Source organism: Tupaia chinensis, unplaced genomic scaffold (genome assembly GCF_000334495.1).
Source record: "Tupaia chinensis unplaced genomic scaffold, TupChi_1.0 Scaffold000002_1, whole genome shotgun sequence".
Classification (NCBI taxonomy): Eukaryota; Metazoa; Chordata; class Mammalia; order Scandentia; family Tupaiidae; genus Tupaia; species Tupaia belangeri.
In genome coordinates, this window is record NW_006159428.1 from 4239936 (window position 1) to 4263658 (window position 23723).

A 23723-nucleotide genomic window follows, 5' to 3' on the forward strand; every position below is an offset into this window, starting at 1 on the left:
ATTTTGATAGTTTAATACTTAGCGTTATGTCTTTTGGGATCATGATCAGCACAAATGTCATACGTGGTTTCCACGTATTTTTGCAAGCTCAGCATGAGAATGCCCTTTTACCCTCAAGTGTCCTACAGCTATTCCAATAGACAAGGCTGTCTGCCTTTATCAACTGTCTTTTTTTAAAAAGTTTAGGTATTTGCCATAGGGCACATGTGCTTGCCAAAGAGATACAGAGACAGAGACAGAGAGAGCCAGAAAGAGGGAAAGTGAGAAATCACCCGCCAGGAGAGATGGCCACACTGCAATCCCTTCTCCGTTCTCCTCTCAGGAGTTTGGACATACATGCACATGTTCCCAGCATGATTTTCAAGCTGCCAGGTCAGGACTCAAATCATGGTTGGCCATGTGAGAGTCCACTGCCTTAGCCAGCATGCTACCTGTTGGCCCCATTATCAATGATCTTAATTGTAGCTGAATCTTTATGTCTGAAGAAAGACTGTATACACCATAAATACAATTGGAGGATCATCTATGATACCTGGAACCATACTACTGCCTTATTTCCAGGTTTATTCTTTTGCGTTTGTTTACTTGTTTTATATATAAATACTTTTTCTATCCACTATCCCCTTTCATTCCTCTGAGTACCTCATTCTCTACAACACACACACACACCTACAACCAAGATACACACACACTCTCATACATATCTCTTGACTCTTTTGTCTAATTAAGACAAAGTTATTATGAATAGCTATAACAGTTGTATGCTTATTACAACAACGAAGATTCAAACAACTCCATTTTGAAGGAAGTTCTCTTTATATGGTCAAACATATGAAGAAGTCATCTTGATTAAATAAAGATCACTTGACTCAGAATACGTCAGCATATTTTGTTCATATTATCACTAAGCACACTATCATAAACTATTAACTGACTGCACAAGATTATGTAATACAATGTAGTTTTTGAAACCACTGAAATTCCTTCACTTATATACTACTATTTTTTAATGGCATTCCAGTTTTCACATTCCACGAGTCTTATAATCGACTCTCAAATGGAAAAATAATGTTACTATATAGAAGGTTAAATTCCATTTGTAATATTAGTGGCACAGAGGTTCAACATTTTAAGTAAAACTATTTAGACACATTACCTCTCTCCTCATTTTTGTTTTTAAGTAACTTTAATATCAGAACTTTTCTCTTGGGGGAAAAGTACTTCAGGGATTGAGTTTTTAATTACATATTTTAATTGTAAAATACAGATTTATCTTATATGTATTCATAAAAACAGAAATGAAAGCTGTTTTTTAAAATTATTCTGTTAAGGGCATATGTCGCTAGCATTTTCAACTAGGTCTCTGTCATTTAAAGTACCAGTGAAATAATGGATGACATACTATAAAACTGAAAGACCTTGGTTTATGCAATTCAGAATCAACTCCTTGGTTGTCTGAGTCAGTTGTTTCAAGTGTACCTTATTAACAAATACCAGTGGGTGCAGTATAAAACAGTTAGTGCTAAATGTCAAGCCTAACTGTGAATTTTGTTCTGTATTTTAAGTACTTTTTTCTTTTAAGAGGTTTTTGCTATAGGGTGCGTACGCTCACCAGACAGACAGAGAGGGACAGAAAGACAGAAAGTGAGAAATCACTCCCCAGGGGGGAATGGCCACGCCGCAATCCCTTCTCCTCCATTCTCCTCTCGGGATCTTAGGCATGCACGCACATGCGCCCAGCATGAGTTTTAAGCCACCGGGTCTGAGACGTAAACTGCGGTTGACTACATGGGAGTCCAGTGACATAGCCATTACACTAACTGCTGGTCCCTTCTAAGTACATTTTTGGTAATGTTCCCAAGCTATCAACAAGATATGTAGCTTTAGTTGTATATTATTATTATTATTTTAAAGAATTATTTTTATTTTAACTTTATTTGTTGTTACTATTTTACAATTTGATCAGAGAGAGAAGGAAAGTAAGAAAGCAAGCCACCTGCTTTTTTCCCCCTGTGAATCTAGTTGTCAATTTCTTTTGTAGACTAAAAATCACCTAACCTATAGAGGGAAGGGAGAAAATTTAGGACTTCCCCACCACACTTACTCAGCCTATGACACTTATCTCACAAGATTACTGTGAGGATCAAGGGAGGTGGTGCCTGCAAGCCATTTGGCACGATGCCTGGTGCACGGTGAAACTCATGGAGCACCAGGCAGTGTTAGGATAGTGCATTCTATTTGCAAATGTCAGAAACCCGTCTCCATCCTGGTGTGGCTGGATCTGCCTGCTTAGGTGAGGCTGTTAAGGATCTCCCCTCTTTGCCTCTCAGTTTTCTTTATTCTTTTGTTTGTAGTAGGGCGCATGTGCTCACTGGAGAAAGACAGAGAGGTAGTGAGAGGGTATATGAGAAATACACACACACACACACAACACACACACACGTGGGATGGCCCCACTGCAATCCTTTCTCCTCCATTCTCCTCTTGCGATCCTGGGCATGCACACACACATACCCAGTGTGATTTTCAAGCCAGCAGGTCTGGGAGTTGAACTGTGGTCAGCCATGTGGGAGTCCAGCGCCTTAACTACCACATTACCTGCTGGCCCCAGTTGTATATTATTTTTTTACAAATAAACATAGACTTGTATTTTTTTAATAAATAAATAAATAAATAAATAAGCAAAGTCCTCCTTTCAGCATCACACTTAAACAGGGATCTATTAAAAATTTCTATTCAATAATTAAATAACTAGGGACTGGCAAGTGGCGTGGTGGTTAAGGGTGCTGGACTCCCACATGGCTGACCATGGCTCAAGTCCTGAACCTGGTGGCTTTCTTTCTCACTCTCCTGTCTTTCTTCCTCTCCCTCCCTTTCTGGTCAAAATTAAGAATAAATAAATAAGTAAATAAAAAAGTTTAAAAAAATAATTAAATAACTAGAATTTTGTTTTTATCATTACAACTTTTCAGGAACCATTTTTAAATGGTTCTCAAAAAGACCTTCTAAGGTAAGAGCTCCTTCCTCCTTGATACCTTTGTGACAATTGTCCTTCTGGCTCATTTATCCAATAACTTCTCCCTTGGCTTGTGTATCTGATCAGTCTCTTCTCCCCCTCTTCATGCCTATTTTTTTTTTTTTTTTTTACTTTTTCTCTGCCATCTGTCTCTTATTGTTGGTACTCTACCCTTAGTTACTTCTGTTAACAACTTTGTGGTTTCCCAAAGAATTTTCATGTACTTTACACCATTGTCTACTTCCAATGCAGTAAGAAAGCAGGGGTGACTCTTTTACTTCCATACTTCTGGTTGTCTACTAGAAATTTCCAAATAGATGTCTCTTGGTCCTTTCATACTCAATCTTTCTAACTCATATTTTCTCACACCCTCACACTCACTTTTTTCTGTTTTCTTATATTCCTCCTTTTGGAGATGATTATATTAGCCTAATCTCCTAAATTAGGCATTTCAAAGTTCCAACTCCCTGCCACTTATTTTAGAAATTCAATCTGTTATCAAGCACAATTAATTCTACCTGCAAATACCTCTTTAATCTCTCTTTTCTCCTTATTCCAGCCTCATAACCCAGGTGGACTCTCATCTTCTCTTTACTAGTAAAATAGATTTTCAGTTGGGCTTTCACTTCTAATCCATCTCTCACAATACTGACAGAATTATCTTATCACACCACCTTGCCTCTTAAATCTCTGTAGCTTCTACCTCCTTCATTACCTATAGTTGAATTTTTTAAACAAGTCTGGTGGGTGAAGGAACTATATCTTCTTGAGGTATTACTATGATTCAATAAGTAATCTAAGTATAGAATAGCCTCAACAAAAATACAACAGAAGAGTTCATAAAAATGTTATGATCCATCTAAAACTTCAAATAAAGTCTGTGTTTGCTGTGGGATGTTTCAGATCTTTGCATTACTCTTTGCAGTATTGCAGAGTTAAAAATGAAGAACACTGGTCCTTAGGGAAACCCTGAGTGAGCTAATCAAGTCTCACATAATCTGGCACTAATCGTCCCTTCAGAATCACTTCACATCACTTTTCTCTAGAATCTGATGGGATGATATATCCATGGGACAGTCACTGTAATATTTTTGTTACCTTCACAAGAAGACTCATTGATGATCATCTTCATCAGCTCAACATCACCTTCTGCTGCAGCATGATGCAAAGGGGAGGCATTTGTGTCATCGTATTTGTTTAATTTCTTATGTTTCTTAATGATGTTTGGTAAGTGACATTTGCTTCCTTCAAAAACCACCTAAATGTGTATAAAAAAAAGTTACCTCAAACAAGCATATGTAAAACTTAAGACTATAAAGTTAATCATTTTATAGCCTTAAAATTTTATTATTATCAAAAACTGTTTATCATGCTTATAATAAGGTTATTATTTTCTTTTTATTGCCAGAGGTAGGTGGACTCACCTGAAAGAGACAGAGAGAAAGGGAGAAAACATCCCACAATGGAGCCTGGTCACACCCTAATTCTTTCTCCATTTCTCCATCCTGTTGAGTTTGGGGCATACACACATGCATACCGAGCATGTTTATCAAGCTGAGAGGGCTGAGATTTGAATCACAATTGCCCGTGTGGGCTCTGTCTCCCTTTAACCACTAAGCTATGGAGCTGGCCCAAAGGTAATTTTCTTTTTTAAGAAAACAAAATGCTTACAGATAAAAAGAATGTTCATGCACATACCTAAGCATTGAAAAGTATATTAAATATTTTCTTTTATTTTTCTGATCATAAACTTGAATATACTATAGGAAAAAAAGGCCTTGGGAAAAATATGGAAGTAAGCAACAGATGTGATCTGAGAAATAAGTATAGTTAAAATATAAGTGTCATAAAAAAATCTCATAGAAAATGCCAATTATGAACAAAATTATGCACAGAGCTCACCCTACAATATCAGAGTTGACATTCTGCTTTTGATTCATTCTCAGAAGTTATGAAAAAGTCCAAACAAGGCTTTGTCTTGGAAATCCCATGTCTGAATAGAATTAAATTACTAACAATTAAGCAAATCTTTAAAAATCATTTTATTTAACTTATTTAACTAATGTCATATGTCAAAGAAAATGTTACAAAAGCTTTCATGTCATAAACTTGTCTCCATTATCTTATCTTGCATTATGATTTAAGTTGCTATAAATATTTTAGATTAAAAAAGCATATCTTTGTTTTTAAATTAACTAATGCATCCTTTCTTAATATCTGTATTAACTGACAGTGTATTTCTTTATTCAACTACTTGAAAGTTAATAACTAAGCCATCCATTAGTGCGGTGGTTAAGATGGCTGGATCCCACGTCGCCAACAGCATGGGTTGGGTCCCAGATCCACCAGCTTGAAAAATATGTGTGTGCATGTCCAGAATCTAAAGAGGAGAATGGAGGAGAAAGGGTTGCAACATAGCCATCCTTTCTGGGGGAGGTGGGCAGGGGAGGATGAATCTTCTCACTTTCTCTCTCTCTCTCTCTCTCTCTCTGTCTCCCTCCCTCTCTCTCACAAGCACATTTGTCCTGTAGCAAAAGGAAAGAAAAAAAAAAGAAGAAAAGAAAAAGTTGTTCATATTTGTTTTACATAGAAAATTAAGGATTTTCAAAATCATTAATTATAGTTGTATTTTATTGTAGTTCAATTGACTGACAAGAGTTTTTTTTGTTTTTCGGTTTTTGTTTTTTTGGGGGGAGAGGTTATTGCTATAGGGCATGTGCGCTGGCCAGAAAGACAGAGAGAGACAGGAGACAGAGAGGAAGAAAGTGAGAACTCACCCCCCAGGGGGAATGGCCATGCTGAAATCCGTTCTCCCCCATTCTCCTCTTGGGATCTTGGGCACGCACACACATGCACCTGGCATGAATTTAAGCCACCGGGTCTGGGACTCGAACCGCGGTCGACTACTACTTGAACTGCTAGCTGCTGGTCCCTACTGAGAAGAGTTTTATTCAGCGTGGCACTAGAATTTTTACCTATATTTGAAAGTGATTACTTAGGTATTATCAGTAAATTGGAAATACATACCTTATTCTAGTGCTAACATGGTTTGCATGGTTTTGATATGATGCTATTATTGATCATACAGTGGATCGGAGATGGCAGAAATGACATTTAATTAGATATTCTGATATTTGGCTACCAGAGGCAAGCTCAAAGTCAAATCTCACTTGCAGATCTTGACTCAAAACTGAGGTTGAAGCCCAGTGCTATGGCCCTGAGTGGCACACAGTGGCATTCCCAGCACCATTCTGTGTTGCTGTATTCATGTCATGCTTGAGCTCCACTAGTGTCCTACCTTATCAAAGGGCAACTGCTTGTTTTCCTGCTCCCAATCCGCTTGGCCTCCCATAGCCCTTCTCAATAGTCCCTCTTCCAGGACGCCTTCCTATAGTTTTAGCATATGCTAAAGTCCATACTCCAGTCCAGCTGCCCTCTCCTTCTCTCTCCAGTTCACTGTGGAATTTTCCAGGTACCATAAGATGTGTGGTGACCTCACAGCACTGACAGGTGCTGGAATGTGTATTTCACATTCTTGTGTTCTACATTTTTCTCAAATTTAATTTTAATGTAGGAAATATTGGTAGCTGTAGCTCAGGTAAATACATGCTTCAGAATTTTCCATATTGTTTCAATTAAAGGGGTTCCGAGATACAAAGCTTGACAAACAATCTCTAGTTCTTTCTTAATCTCTCATTTTATGGTCACTATCTAATAATGTTAATATGTGCTACGTATTTGTATACTTAACTATCACATGATGCCTTCATATACGTGAGTAATTTTTCCAAGGAAAGTAAAGGTGGCAGGGAGGGAGGGAAAGAAGGCAGGGTGAATAAAGGGGAAAAAGGAAGACACAGAGGAACAGGGCTCTTACAGAACAGCAGGTTAGGCCACGTGGACTATATATACACACTAGAAATTCCCTAGACTATTTCGTGAAGTTTAATTCCCAAGAGGCTTAAAATTTAATGTAAAAGATAGGAAAAAGTGTTAGAATCTTCATTCCAGTCCAATAGCCACTTATAGGCTACAACTGTTTCTCAGTGTTCCCTCCAGCTTTGCAATATGTGACCCAGTAACACATTTGCCTGCAGTTTATCCAAAGCCATTTCTTAGCAAATATTTCATAACATGGACCAAAAGCTAAACATTCCACATGTCAGTAGCTTTTCATGGAATCCTCTGTTAAAAGACTATTTTCTGAAGAGGCAGACATCTCCACCAAACAAGCAATCCAGACATTTGCTTTAGTTCTACCTTTGACTGTGACTAGTCACATTCTACATGACAATTGAAGGGTCAAAACTCTAACTTGTCACTTTAAAGATAACCAGAGCATTTCTCACTGTTAAAAAGAAAAGCGATCAAATAAGATGAAGTGTTAACGTATTTAATGTATTGTAATATAGTTAATAAAATATTTAGTATGTTAGAATTCATTAAGTGTTAGGTTGAAATAAATAAAACTTAGTCTTGTAAAATTTTGGACTTTGTGTTTGGCCTCCGTTATCACAAAATATAGTACCCAAGGGACCATCAGTTAGCGTAATGGCTATGTCGCTGGACTCCCATGTAGTGGACCACAGTTCGAGTCCCAGATCTGGTGGCTTAAACTCACGCCAGCTGCGTGTGCGTGCGTGCCCATGATCCTGAGAGGAGAATGGAGGAGAAGGACTTGCGGCGTGGCCATCCCCCCTGGGGGGTGATTTCTCATTTTCTGTCTCTCTGTCTCTGTCTGTCTGGCAAGTGCATGTGCCCTATAGCAAAAATCTCTCAAAAAAAAAATAGTACCCAAGAAATCACTCTTTAGGGTAGTCTCTTAAATAGAGATCTCACTTTTCAGCTAAAAGGTTGAATTTTATACAAGTAGTGTATAAAATTTTATACCAGTATTGTATTTATGCAAATAGCTTTAGTGCCTGCAGAATATAATGATTAATATCCGACCATCTTAAATTTATGCATATGCAGTAATTAATATGGACTTTTTACAGAAATAGGCTCTTTTTCAATGTCGCATCCTATCAAAGAAAGGGTTTACCTAAATCCATACAGATCCATTTTAGCACTGGAATGTGATATGTTTTTCAGGTGATAATAAAAGATTATACTGTGCATTTTCAGTGCATGAAGGAAGAATATACAGGTCTGTTTAGTGATGTGCTATCAACACAAACCTGATTTAACTCTCTACAGGAAGTACCAGGTTTGGGTGTTCATAGGGTACCACTGGGTTCACAGCGACAAAGAGCTATAGTCTCAGTTCAGAACCTGGTGTATCGTCAAGCTTTAAAGAGATTTCTTTAAAGTTCTGATAGTAAACTGAGGGTATCATTTAGACAGATTATATATTCAGTTAATGTAGTTTCTTACTGCCACAGTGTCACTTCACATTCTGTCAGATTCTAAACTATAATATATGATTAGGTTCAGCACATAATGAAATAGATCACTTTTAGAGAAACTAATTTGAAATAAGCCCCTTTAAATAGATCTTTCAAATACATCTGTTTTAGGTTGCTTTAAGGAGATACATATAAGTAGAATTGGGGCAAAAAGGTAAGCTATTATAGCAAATCAAAGGTTAGATGCTAAATATTAGCTCTCTTAGAAGAAAATGTTTGGAAAAAGCTAAAGGTATCAACACAGTGGTTTTTTTCCCCCCAACATTTCTCATCTTGTAAGTTGTCTGTGACCCTTCAGGTTTGTTAGCATTTCTAAGATACTGTATGAATTCTGAAAAAAAAAAAGTTATACACAATATCTTTTTAATCATTAAGCCACCAAGAAATTCTTAGAATTAAAAATTATACAGTATTAGAAATTGAATGAGTCTGATCATGGGAAATTTATGGAATGATCCAGGATTACTGCAGTTAAAAAATAAATATATAAATCCCTCAATCTACACACTCTATTGTAGAAGTAACATAAATGACTTAACTTAGGCAAGCAAACTACATAGAGACACTTAAAGAAATCATAAAGAAAAATAAGTACAAAATCATGCAGTAGAAATCCTTCCGTGAATATCTCTGGGGGAAACACTTTAATTTTAATATTTTTCCTGTCCCTGCTCTCCTTTTTTTTCCCTTGGTTAGAGAAATTTTTGCTTTAGGGAATGTGTGTTTGCCAGAGAAATGGAGATACAGGGGAGGAGGTGATGGCCATGTTGTAATCCCTTCTCCTCTATTCTCCTCTTGGGATCTTGCGCATGCACGCACATGCAGCCTGCGTGAGTTTTAAGCCATTGGTCTGGGACTTAAACTACAGTCAACTACATGGGAGTCCAGTGATGTAACCATGACACCATCTGCTGGTCTCTTTCCTGTCCCATATTAATCCCACACTACTATCCTAGTAGTTGAAATCTATTCATGATTCAGTTCTTTGGATTAGGCCAAAAGGCCTGGGTTAACACGATAATCTGAGGTGTCTTCAAAAAAGTTGTGGAAAATGTAAGATGATGAAAACACAATGCATGGATTCAAAGGTTTTTTTGCATCACGATAAACTTGTACTTCAATTCCATTTTCCAAGAACTGTTTGAAGTTCTTTCATATAAAGAAAGAGAGAAAAAGCTGATTAACTTGGATGTGTAAATAGACTCACGTTGGGAGGCCTGGCTTGTCAGTTTGTGTGATTTTCTACACAAGCCTGACTCACTTGACTGGCAACAATGTCACTTCATATATTCTGTGTAGAGGGAAATTTGGTGATTTCTACCAAAAATAGAGCTGCACATACCTCTTGATCTTGCTAGGACAATAACGTACAGACATACCCAGAAAGGTACCAATGAACAGAGGAGTCCTCTGGTCACTCAGACATTCAATCTCATGTGTAACAGCGAGACAAGATAAAATAAAACCAAAGCAGCCTACCAGCCCTTCAGCGCAGGACTGGCTAAGAATATCATGACACACTTTTACAATGGCTTATTACAAAGCTGCTAAAAAGAGGGGAAACTCCCAAGCGCGGATTTGAAAAGTATTCTAAGATCTATTTCATGAGGAAACCAAATTGTAAAACACTATGACTTCATACTTTTGTAAAATAAAAAAAATTATGAACATGTATGTATGTGTAAAAACATTTTTTTTTCTGGAAAATACAAAAGAATTGTTTAAATGGTCCTTCTACCGAGTGGAATTTGTGGTGAGAGTTTGGACAGCCCTTTTTAATATCTTGGTGCTTAAAAGGGAATTTTTCCTTCTGCTGATAATCTGAGGAAACCCCGGGGTGGGTTTATTTTTTTCTTTTTTTTGAGAGGTTTTTGCTATAGGACATGTGCACTCACTAGAAAGGCAGAGAGAGACAGAAAGCGAGAAGGCACCCCCCAGGGGGAAAGGCCACCGCAATCCTTTCTCCTCCATTCTCCTCTGGGGGATCTTGGGCACGCTCGCACACGCCTGGCATGAGTTTAAACCGCCCAGTATGGGACTCAAACCGCAGTAGACTATGTGAGTCCAGCGACGTAACCATTATGCCATCTGCTGGTCCCTTTTCCGTTTTATCGAGGGCGTTCTCTGTAGCGCTTCCTTTCAGGAACCGGTTTCTGTGTTTCGCTCTATTGGACAAGAATGCTTCCCATCCCCACGCACCTTTCAGTATCTACAACTACCGCTTACAGCCTTTCCTGTCCGCTGTGCGTTCTAAATGAAATCTACACGATCCAAGCGAAAGGGCACACGCTCCAGAACTGCCCTGATGTTAGGCAGTCGCCCGATTCTGCCAAATGCCAAAGGCAATTCTAGGGTAGGTCCACTGGACTGCAGTCGGTTGTCCATCCAAGATCAAGAACAGGGTGAACACACAAGAAGGACCGGGCAGGCACCGCGTGGGCGCGCGATTAGCGTAGCCCGCAGGCACCCAAACTTACAAACCTGCTCCTCTGGTATCGTTCACGCACCAAGAAGCAAACAAGCAAACGCCACCTTTTCGCATCCTGCTTCTCGACATCCACGGTTCCTGGGCAAGGAAACCCGGAGCCCGAACCCCGCCCAACTTCGGAACCCGTCCCGACCGCAATCGCCTAGGGTACCTTAATGGATTCCTTGGACTCGTCCATGTCGTCCTCCACTCCCTGGTAGACAACGCTCTGGGGCTCCTTCTTCTCCCCGGGGCGCAGCATCTTCCTCAGGCTGCGCTTCATTGACCCCACCCCGGACGCCACCTGGTGCCGCTGCTCCCCACGTGCGCGGGCACCTACGGGGAGAGAACGCTGTGAGCGAGCGCCGGCGGCTAGGGTCCCTCGCTCTGCGGTGTCCGAGCCTGAGCCCGAACTCTCTGGCACCGCGTCGTTGGAGGGTCAAGAGAAGCTCGCCGGGCAGGCAGCGGGAGAGAACTTCTGGAAGGACTTCTCAGGCTAGAGCTACTTGTAGCACAGGAAGCAGGCGGGGCGCGGGGAGGAGGCAGAAACGCAGACCTCATTGCCAGAAGGAAGAGAGGGTGGCTGCGTGGCGTCTGCCCAGGACTCGCCCTTCAGAACCGATCAGTCCCGCTGCCCTGCAGCTGCCGAAGACCACGCCCTGGGTCAAGCGTGTCAGGTTGGGATGCATCTAGCAAATCTGTTTTAATGAAGACACCAGGAGCCCGCATTATTGCCCCTTCCTTCCATAGCGTGTGTGTTTAAGAGAGAAAAGAAAGAGAGAGAATGAGAAAATAATTGGATGCGTTGGGACGATTTTTAGATTTCAACATCCTCTCTCCCCCAGTTAAAAGCCACTGGACTGGACCTGTCTTTTCCGTGCCCACCTCCTTTTGGGGGCCTCCTTGATTTGGACCTAAGGGTTTCTGGCAAAAATTCTCTTTGCAGAAGTTTGGGAGAGCAGCCAGCTCCTAGCACTGGTTTGAGAGACTGGATTAAGTCCCTTCGAATCTCAGCTCCCATTTCCTGTGGAAAACAGTCCTAATCTCCCTCACGCTTTGGTGTTCAAGAATGGTTAATGAAAATGACAATCAGGTTAAACATAAGCCAATATTGCACGGATGTAAGCTTGTTTGCCCTCAGCTGTTTGACTTTATCTTCATGGGCTTGCACTGTTTATTAACCAACAGCATAGGTGTAAATTGTGTGGTCTGGAAGGTATTCCCTTCCAAATGAAGAGACTAGTTCTACACTTGTGTGCAAGGGAGCCTCTGAAAATGCTCCCGGTATAGGTATATTTAGCTACAGGGCTAAAGACGTCTTCCTAAGGCTGATTATACTTTGCATAAGACAGAACTTAGTTTTGACAGTGTTGTGCTTTGACAAACTGTGCCCCTTGATAGATCTGGAATGTCATATTCACCCGCTTTACCACAGCACTCAGGAGAGATTTGTGGACTGCCTGACCTTGGGACTACCACAGGCTGGACTGAGGAGTGGGCGAGTGGGAATGATGATGCTGAAGAACAAAATCTTCAAATCAAATATTACAGTTTGCCACCAATTCCACCCCTAGTGTGGAATTCTTTGGGTTATCGGTATCCAGTTCATAAATGTGGCTTGCCCAGCACTTGGTGAAGGTTAGATGTCCAGCTTCACCTCTTCCATAGAGTTCCCTCCAGTGTCTCTGCTCAGGGTGCAGATTAGGGACCAGGTGCTCCCTTTGCTGTGATTTAATGCATTTGGAAAAACACAAAGAAAAGCACCAGTGGGATGGGTATTGAGAATAACTTCCATTGAGCCACTTCTCTCTGTCTGGCATTTTAGATACCACCAGGTCCACTTTTTAAAATGGAAATGCCTCATGGGAACTTTATAACTTATTTGTCATTATGAATTACTTTGATCAGTTGCTTTTTCCCTGAACACTTAGCTGAAAAGGGTCACTTAGGCAAAAACAAACAAACAAACAAACAAACAAAAAACAGGGCGTAAAGAGGAGTCTCTAAGGGGTCATTTTGGAAGCTAGGGTAGAGTCATGGTGGCCAGCATCAGATGGCTGTGTCAGCCCTCAGAGATGCAGAGCCTAGGAGGGGATAGCTCAAGGCCGGGTGAAGGGTGTCGGGTAGTGCCACTCAAGGTAACACCCTCCTTTGGGACCTCCCTTGACATCAGCTGCACCGTACAGAATTTCTACAGAATATCTTCTGCATTCATGCTTCTGTACCCTATTTACACCCTCCAAAGTTCATACTTTTTAACTTGTCTTCTCTGCTTTAGCTACGAAAAACATAGATGGTTTGTTATCAATCTGACTTTTTATCTTCCTTTCTGCTTATGAATACAGAAAAATTAAATTGAAAATTTTCTTTTTACTTTTTGCCAGACTTGTCCATTTCAGGCATTTTTCAGGCAATGTCTTTCCAAGACCTTCCAGTAATTCCCACAACTTTATTTTTTTTAATTGTGAAATTATTTCCTACCCATCAAAATATTCTCTTTCTTGGGCAGGGCTTCCTTTTTAAAGTACTGCAAATCCTGTCCTTAAAATGCATAATATAAATAAGAATGAGATGATATCTAACCACTTCCGATTATGATCTTATTCCCTTCACAGTTTAATTATTGATGAATAGAAATAATATTTTTAGACCAACTGTAATTTCAAAGTAAGGATAGATATTAGAGAAAATAAACCTTTATACAAATTTTCAGAAAGTAAAATTTATTATCAAGTTGTGTTTCAATATTACATAGAAACTTACTCAAGAAAATGAATAACAATAACTTTTTTTTTTTCAAATTTTGCCATAGGGTGTGTGTGCTCACCAGAGAGAAAGAGAGACTTTCAGAGGGAAAGTGAGAAATCACTCCCCTTGCGGGGAGCAGCCACACCACAATCCCTTCTTGGGGGGATTGTGAGGAATGCCCATACCACATTCCCTTCTCCTCCGTTCTCCTCCTGGAATTTTGAGCACGCACAGACATGTGCCAGGATGCTTTTCAAGCCACCATGTCTGGAACTCCAACCATGGTCAGCCATGTGGGAGTTCAGCACCTTAACCACCACACCAATAACTTTTATTTAAATTCTGAGGGAAAATAAATATAGTTATATGGATTTATCAGCTCAATAACTTTTTACAAAAAAGCCTAAATTATCAAAAATGATCTTTCATTATTTTGTTTCTTACATTTAAATAAAATTGTTCCTGTTAACAAGTTAATTACAAAAGAATTTACTTTAAAGCCATCAATCCAAAAACTGTATATTGTTATTAATACCTATAACTAAAATAAAACTGTTTTGTTACTTTAAGTGCCTTAATTCAATAATATAAAATGAAAAGAGGCCCAATGAACCTACTAAAAAACAGAATTTTGTATTGTGTGTTTTAAATTAAATATACAAACAAAACATTTAATAGATACAAATATGAACAGTTATTTGTTGATGATAATGTATGTGGAAATGTCTTTGACTTGACTAATATGTACCATATTCATGCTGGGAAAAACCATGTTGTACACTGTAAAAATGTACAGTGAATAAATGTAAATTTAAAAAACTTAAAAAATAAAAAGCATACAAAATTCATCCATTATAAGTATTCAATCTGATGATTTTGTTTTTCTTTTATCTTTTTTTTTTTTTTTGAGAGTTTTTGCTATAGGACGTCTGTGCTTGCCAGAGAGAGACAGGGAAGCTAGAAAGCAAGAAATCAGCCCCCAGGTAGAATGGCCATGCTGTACTCCTTTCACCTCCATTCTCCTCTGAGGATTTTGGACATGCATGCACATACATGCCCCCAGCATGAGTTTCAAGGCACCAAGTCTGGGACTCAAACCACAGTCAGGAGATCTCATGGTTTTAATCAGTATTTCCCTATGGTTAATGATACTTCCCATGGCAACCAGCAGTTGGCGTAAAGGCTGTGTCACTGAACTCCCATGTAGTTGACCACGGTTCAAATCCCAGACCCGGTGGCTTAAACTCATGCTGAGCACATGTGCGTGTGTGCCCAAGATCCCAAGAGGAGAAGAGATTGCGGCGTGGCCCTCCCTCCTGGAGAGTGATTTCTCATGTTTTGTCTCTCTGTCTCTCTTTCTGGTGAGCACACACACCCTGTAGCAAAAACCTCTCAAAAAATAAATGATACTGCCCATGTTATATGATTATTAGTGATCTATGTTTTCTTGATTAAATATTTAATAAATTCTTGTGCCTCTTTTTAAATTAAATTGTCTTCTATTACTACTGAGTCATAAGAGTTCTTTATTCTAATTATTTATTTACTAAAAGACTTGCATTCTTTTAGTAAATAAATAATTAGCCATTTTTTTTCAGCTTGTGACATCTCTATTTTCTTAATGGTGTCTTTTGAAAAGCAAAATTTTAAAATTTTGATAAAAGTCTAATCTGTGGCCCAACCACAGTGGTTCAAGCAGTAGTATACTGAGCTGCAGTCTAGAAGTCATATAGCTATCTCCAGGTTCAGATCTCAAGTCATGCTGAAACACACTAGATACAAGCATGCCCCAGATCCTGACTGGCTGCAGAACTCGAGGAAGGGGACTGTGTCACGAAGAGACCCTGTTTCTCTCTCTCTTTTTCTTTCTACCTTGTATAGTGCTATCTTGATTCTCTTACTGGTATTTTGTGACTTTTTATGTACAAGTCATGCATGTGTTTTGTTAAATGCATTTCTATGTATTTTATTAATTTGAAAGTACACATATTTTTTATTGCCAGAGGACACATGCACTTTCTGGAGAAAGAGAGAGACAGAGACAGAGACAGAGAAAGCACCTTCCAGTGGGTCATGGTTTATAGTATACTTCTTTTTCCTCCATTTCTTCATTCCAGCAGGATTTGGGGCACACTTCCAGAAGTTCCTGGCATGTTTCTCAAGCCATTTGGGGCTGACATTCAAATTGCCACTGACCATGTGGAACCCAACTGAGCTATGAGGTTGGCCAGTATTAATCTATCTGGAATGAAATTATTTTCTTAATTTCACTTTCATATGGCCTGTTGTTAATATTAAGAAATATAATAGAATATTCCCATTGATCTTGTATCCTACATTAATACTAGTTTTGCTCATTAAATTTACTAGTTTCCTTTAGATTCCTTAGAAATCTATATACATATATGATTATGTTTGATGCTTTGAAAGACAACCTTTTTCACAACTGTATGCCTTTTATTTCTTTGGGTTCTCTCCCTCCCCACCCCACCTTAGTACACTGGTTAGATGCTTCAAGACATTGTTAAATAGAAGTGCAGAGAACAGACGTCCTTACCTTTCTCCCAATCTTAGGGGAAAAGCATTTTCTTTTACCACTATATATAGATTTACATAGATGCCTACAGTCAGTTTGAGGAATGTCTCCTGTATACCTTCCTACTTGGTTGAGGGCCTTTAATCATGTACGGGTGTTGAATTTTGTCTGATGCTTTCTCTACAGCTATTGAGATGATCATGTGTTTTATCGTCATCTATGCTATTATAGTAAATAATTTTCTAATATTCAATCAACTTTTTAATATGTTTCTTGGATTCAGATTGCTAACATTTTATCAAAGAATTTTGTGTTTAAGTTGATGAATCTTTTTTTTTTTTTTTTTTGAGAGGTTTTTCGCTATAGGGCACGTGGTCTCACCTGACAAACAGAGAGAGACATAGAGACAGAAAGCGAGAAATCACCCCCCAGGGGAGATGGTCACACCGCAATCCCTTCTCCTCCATTCTCCTCTCGGGATCTTGGGCATGCACGCACACGTGCCCAGCGTGAGTTTTAAGCCACCAGGTCCAGGACATGAACCGCGGTCGACTACGTGGGAGTCCAGCAACATAGCCATTACGCTAACTGCTGGTTCCCAAGTTGATGAAGAATCTTGTTCTCTGGTTGTCTTTTTTGTGATGCTGTTGTATAGCTTTTGTATTTGGATAAGTGGCCTCAGTGAATGAGATGAGAAATGTTCCCTTTTAATTTCTAAAGTAGTTTTATAGTATTGGAATGATTTATTTCTAAATGTTTGATACAACTAGCTAGTAAAGCCCTTTGGGCTTGAGATTTTCTTTTTTTTCTGAGCATGTATTTCATTACTAATTCAAGTTTCTTATCTTTCATAGAACTATTTTGATTTTATATTTTTGCTTAAGTTTTGATCATTTATGTCTTTTGAGAAATTTGCCTATTACATCTCAGTTGTCTCTGCTGGCATAAAGATAGTCATAAAATCCCTTCAATCCATGTATTTCTAATAAAGTTTGTAATAATGTCCCTACGTTCATTCCTGTTTTTTGAAATTTGTAACATCTCTATTTTTTAGATAAATAGAGTATCAATTTTTTTCTAAAGAACCAATTTTTGTTTCCAGTTTTTCAATGTTGTTTCTTTTGATATTTCTTTCTTTCTAATTACTTTGGTTTGATTTGCTCTTCTTTGTATACCTCCATGAAATAACATTAGATTAATGGTTTTAGATCTTCCTTCCTTCTAATATAAACATTTAAAGCTGGGAAATACTTGCTAAGGATTACACTAACTGCATCTCATAAATTTTGATTTGTTGTTTTAATTTGTGGCTTTTTCTTTGACTTACACATTGCTTTGGAAGTGTGTTGTTTAATTTCCAAGTATGGGACATTTTCTCACACTTCTTTCTCTTGTTGAGTTCCAGTTTCATGGAATATACTTTGTAGGATTTCACTCCATGTAAATTGAAATGTAGGCTTATTAGAGCTTGTTTTATGGCCAGCGTATAGTCTATCTTATAGAAGTTGTCCTATATAAACATATTCTGCTCTTTGCTAGTTGGATATATTAATCAGTCCAGTTGGCTAGTAGGTCCAGTTGCTCAAGTTTTCTATATTCTTAGTAATTTTCTGTGTATTCTGCTATCAGTTGCTAATAGAGGAGTATCAGGAACTCTGATTACAATTGTTAAGTCATCTATTTTTCCTTTAGGTTCTGTTAGGATTTACTTAATTTTGTTTGGTGAGGAAGCTCTATACTTAGGTGCATGCATATATATTATTGTTATATTATTGTCTTTGTGTCACAACTTTTCTAACGGCCGAATATATCTAGTGGTCTTTATTTCTTCTTACAGATTTGAGTTACTTTCTTGTGTCATTTCCTTTCAATTTGAAACACTTTCTCTAAAACTTCTTGTCAGGCACATCTGCTTGAAAATATTAAGGCATACTTTTTGCTGGCTGCCGACATTCTGTTTGCCTTCAAAGTTTTGTTTGAATTCAGCACATTGAAATTATTACATTGCCTTCTGGTCTCCATTGTTTCTAATAAGCAGTGAACAAATTACCTTATTGTTCATCTTTTATATAAGTAGTTGTTTTTTTTTTTTTTGAGAGGTTTTTGCCATAGGGTGCATGTGCTCACTAGAGAGACAGAGAGAGACAGAGAGACAGAAAGTGAGAAATCACCCCCAAGTGGGGATGGCCATGCCGCCATCCCTTTTCCTCCATTCTCCTCTCAGAGCTTGGGCACGTATGCACACATATCTAGCGTGAATTTAAGCCATCGGGTCTGGGACTCAAACTGCAGTCGACTTCATGGGAGTCCAGAGACATAGCCATTACGCTAACTGCTGGTCCCTAAATAATTAGTTTTTATCTCCATCTTTCCACATTTGTCTCTTCCTTTGAATAAAATAACTATAATTTCTAAGTATTGATCTTTTTTTTGTTTATCCTATTTAGCATTCATTAAGCTTCTTGAATTAGTAGATTAATACCATATAGTTTAATCAAATTTTAAAAATGTTCAGCCACTGTTTCTTCAAATAACTTTCCTCCTTTCTCTATATTCTTTTCTTTTGGGACTTCCTTTATGTCTATGCTGGTAAACTAAACATTGTCCTACAAGTTTCTAAGGTGCTGTTCAATTTATTAAAATCGTTTTTTTCCACTCTCTGCTTTAAATGAGGTAATCGGGGATCAGCAGTTAGTGTAATGGCTATGTCACTGAACTCCCATGTAGTCGACCGCGGTTCAAGTCCCAGACCCGGTGGCTTAAACTCATGCCGGATGCATATATCCGCATGCCCCAGAACCCAAGAGGTGAATGGAGGAGAAGGGATCGCAGTGTGGCCATCCCTCCTGGGGGGCCATTTCTTGCTTTCTGTCTCTCTGTCTTTCTGGCAAGTGCATGCACACTATAGCAAAATCCTCTTCTAAATTAGGTAATTGTTGGAATCAGCAGATGATATAATGGTTATGTCATTGGGCTCCAACATGATTGAACACAGTTTGAGTCATGGACCCACTGGATTAAAACTCACGCCAGGTTGTGTGCATGCAAAATCCCAAGAGAAGAATGGAGGAGAAGGGATTGTTGGGTGGCTATCCCCCCAGGGCGTGATTTCTCACTTTCTGTCTCTTTGTCTCTTTCTCTCTGGCAAGTGCATGTGCTATAGCAAAAATCTTTCAAAAAAAAAAAGAAATTAGGTAATTGTAAAAGTTTACTTATTTAATTATTAGTTATTTCTCTAAAGGTAAGAAACAGATTAAAAGACAGATACCTTCATAAGGATCTCAGGCGCCCAGCTGGGAGTATAGTTTCACACCATCACATCATATCCACTGGCTTTTTTATTTATTTATTTATTTATTTATTTTCTGACAGGATCTCACTATGTTGTCCAGGCAAGTATCAAACTTATGATCCTCTGCCTCAGCCTCCTGAGTCACTAAGATTATAGGTACATGCCACTGTGCCTTGCTTGTCTTTAGGTTGAACTGAGACTCAAACCCAAGCCTTCCCTAGGATCCCAGTCTCTGGAGCACAGCATCTTAGTAGCCTGTGCCTCTATGACTTCACCTTAACTTGTATTTCATGTGAAATTATTTGGAAATTTTTTTTGAAGATTAAAAATTGTGTTAGCTTCTTTAGTCATTTTTCTATCATCCTATATGCACTTAAAGTTATAATTCTCTTTGAGAATCATTTTAGTTGTATCAGAGAGTATTAAAAAATAGTCCCTTTTAAGTTGTGTTCTAATAGCTCTAATATTTGGGTTCAGCTTCCATTTCACACAGATATTATTGAAACAAGTGTTTTAAATTTTAAGTGGCTAGAATTTTTAAATTAACTTTTTCCTTTTTAGTTCGTATATGTATTAATAGTACTCCCTTAATATGTTATCTGTGTTTTTTAAATTTATTATGATTTTGTCATCCAATATATGGATAAGTTACACTTACAGTACTATTTTTTTGAGAGGTTTTAGCTATAGAGTGTGTGCACTCACCAGAGAAAAAGAGAGAGAAAGCAAGAACTCATCCCCCAGGGTGGACGGCCACACCGCAATTCCTTCTCCTCTATTCTCCTCTCAGGATCTTGGACATGCAGACACACACACTCAGCATAAGTTTAAGCCACCAGGTCCGGGACTCAAATCATGGTCGACTACATGGGAGTGCAGCAATATAGCCATTACTCCAACTGCTGGTCCCTATAGTACAATTTTTTTTTGAGAGGTTTTCACTATAGCGCACGTGCGCTCGCCAGACAGACAGAGAGAGACAGAGAGACAGAAAGCGAGAAATCACCCCCCGGGGGGATGGCCACGCCGCAATCCCTTCTCCTCCATTCTTCTCTTGGGATCTTGGGCACACACACACACACGCCCGGCGTGAGTTTAAGCCACCGGGTCCGGGATGCGAACCACGGTCGACTACATGGGAGTCCAGCAACATAGCCATTACACTAACTGCTGGCTCCCCCTATAGTACTATTTTTAATACAAAGTTTTATATAAATTCATTAAATAAATCTTTTTGATTTTTCTTAAAATCTTGTACATAATTTTTTTTAACATCTGTGTGTACTTAATATGCAAACATCTGTGTTAAGGGATTCCACTATAATTATGGATTTAGCAGTTTGGTTATATTTATCATCATTTTTCTATTTATTTATGCCTAATTTATATACATAAATGTTTATTTCTTGATAGGTTATAACTTTATCAATGTGAAATATATCTTTGTCCTCTTTAATGCTTTTTCCACATGAATTACACTTAATTATTAATTCAACCATACCATCTTTCTCTTTCCCACTACTTTCCTCATGTACTTTACCATCTACATATTTTCAACATCTGTTTGTACTTTTTCCTCTATAGATGTGTTTCCATGCAAGCATCTTAGAGTTGATTTGTTTCATTCTTAACCCAGCCTGAATGCTGATTGTTTTTTTAATAAAAAGTTCATTTATTCCATGAGTAAAGGAGACAGAAAAAAAAAATAAAAAAACAGAGAGACAGGACCTGGCACCCTTAGTGGGGTCTTCCTGCCACAATTCCACACCCAGCCTTAGCCATCCTAGATCGCAGGCACATATGCATGTGCATCATGTGCACAGGAGAACCTCTGGGCATGAACTTGGAAACTTCCCAGGTGTTCTCCACATCACAGAGCATTAAATTAGTGCTCATCACCATGGCTGGTCAGAGGCTCTTCAATTTAATGAAGAAGTTTAACTCATTTATATTTATTTTGATGAATAATATTTGTATTTGTTCTTTTTTAATATAACCTTTATATTTTTACCTGTTTCCTTTTTTATTATTTTGTTTCCGCTTTCTGATTAAGTTTACCTTATAAGTTTTTAAACCTCTACTGACTTGGAGATTGCACATTCTGTTTTATCACTTGTGATTTTCCTTAATTTATTTTTATTCTTTATTTTATTGGAGAGGTTTTTTTCTATAGGGCATGTGTGCTCACTAGAGAGACAGAGAGAGACAGTAAGAGAGAAAGTTAGAAGGACACCCACCCCCCCGCCGGGGGGGTGGCCATACTGCAATCCCTTCTCTATTCTCCTCTTGGGATCTTGGGCATGCACGTACACGTGTCTGGCATGAGTTTAAGCCAACGGGTCTGGGACTCGAACTGCAGTCTGCTACATGGGAGTCCAGTGACATAGCCATTATACCATCTGCTGTCCCCATGATTTTCCTTAATTTAAACAATCATGCTTCAACTTAATGTTTTTGTCAACTTTAAGAGCTAATAAATTGTGAGTAGCTTCCTCATTTACAGTATTATTATATTTAAGCCTTTTTGCATTTCTCTATTCTCTGATGATCTCTCTCATCAATGTTAATACAGCCTGTATTTTAGTTTTAGATTGAATAACACTCTAAAATATTTAGACAGTTCTGAATTTTATTATTGCTCTATTTTGTATTGCTATTTCTAATAATCTTTATTATTATTTGTCTTATATTAATTTTTCTGGATTCCAAACACAAGCAATTCTTCCAGAGAAGACTTATGGGACTAAAATTTTCAAGAAAATGTCTTTATTTTGGATTCCTATTGAATGGTAGTTTAAACAGAAATAAAACTATTTCAAAGTTACTTTCTTTCATAAGTTTGAAGGCCTTGCTATTAATTTTTATTATTCATTTTTGCAGATATTCTATCTTACATCATTCTTTTTCTCATTCATTTCTTTTAAGTTATTGTAGTTTCTCTCTGGAATATTTTAGAATTTTTGTCATACTTACTGGTGTTCTGAAACTTTATCATTATGCAAATCAATAAAGGATCTTTTATTTGCCTTTTCTGGACTCTGGCCACTTCTAATACAGTGATTATCCTTCTTTGGCACTGGGAAATTATATTCTAGTTTATTAGTATCATTATTTGTAACTATTTGGACTTCTTTTCATGGCAAGTACTAAGAAAACACAATGAAAGTTGGCTTAGAACAGACTGTAGCACAGCCATCCCCCCAAGGGGTGATTTCTCACTTTCTCTCTCTGTCTGTCCATCAAGTGTGCACTTTCTACAGCAAAACAAAACAAAACTCTAAAAACAATACTAATAATGAAAAAACTAAATAGTTTTTTCTGGTGAATGCTTGAGGCCCATCTCTATACATAAGAAGTTACTGATTCTGCATTCAGTATTCCACACCATTCTTCCTATCATAATTTTCTGTATTTAACTTACATTTTCCTTCATTTTAATGACCATAGATCTGATCCTATTTCTCTCACATCTTTTTAAAACCCTTTAACATTTCTAATTTGTTGGAGACATTCTTTTTCCCACCTTGTTTTACATTTACTCTTTGTTAAAAAAAAATTTTTTTTTGCTATTTTATATGCTTTCAGGCAGGATGGAAAGTAGATATGTATGCTCAGACAGCTATCTTAATCCAATGGCTGTTATTTTTCTATGTAAATAAAAAATTCTACCCAGTTTCTGCCAAATTCCATGGAAAGGAAATAATTCATATAGCCTGTCTTCAAATAAATGAGTGGCTTTAGAAATGGAATGGGTCAGAGAAGAAGGAGGAAACTCATGTTTATTGAGATTCTGTTACTCTCTAAATCATGTCTCTAGTTTGGTAAAACCAAGTCCCAGATGAAAAATTCTGCTTAATATGGATAAAGAGTAAGATAAATTACACACCCACATACACATGTACTCCATTGTGACACCTATGAAATGCTTTTTCTACCAGGGAAACTGGTAGTTAGCTACAGAGAAATCTGAAATAGATCTTGCCCTTCCTACTTCTCAATAGACCAACGGATATACCATGGATTATCCAAACCAGCACCATTTCCAGGGTTCTTAGCAACCATGGTCCAGAGCAATTATTGGAATGATTGATAAAAATGCAAGTCTGATAAGATTATTTAAAATGTGATTTATAAAAAAAGCTAATTAAGTTGCCCCCAGACAAAGAAAACCTTGCTCATAGTCATTTGTATCAGAGCAAATAGTATTTCAAATTCTAGAATAAAGTAAGATCTGTAAATGTCTTTCATTTATGTTA

The 23723-nt window shown here is 38.0% G+C and overlaps 1 protein-coding gene across 1 annotated transcript in view; it reads right to left on the reverse strand.

Moving 5' to 3' along the window:
* The window catches only part of TRPA1 (transient receptor potential cation channel subfamily A member 1), a 70448-nt gene extending 59082 nt beyond the window's left edge, over positions 1-11366 (reverse strand). Inside the window, exons 1-2 of the mRNA XM_006139794.3 lie at positions 11064-11366; positions 4115-4274 (exon numbers count right to left, since the gene is read on the reverse strand). Of these exons, the coding sequence (XP_006139856.1) occupies positions 4115-4274; positions 11064-11174 (271 nt within the window). The 5' untranslated portion in view covers positions 11175-11366. The remainder of the gene's footprint in view (positions 1-4114; positions 4275-11063) is intronic.
* Between the last annotated feature and the right edge of the window lie 12357 nt (positions 11367-23723).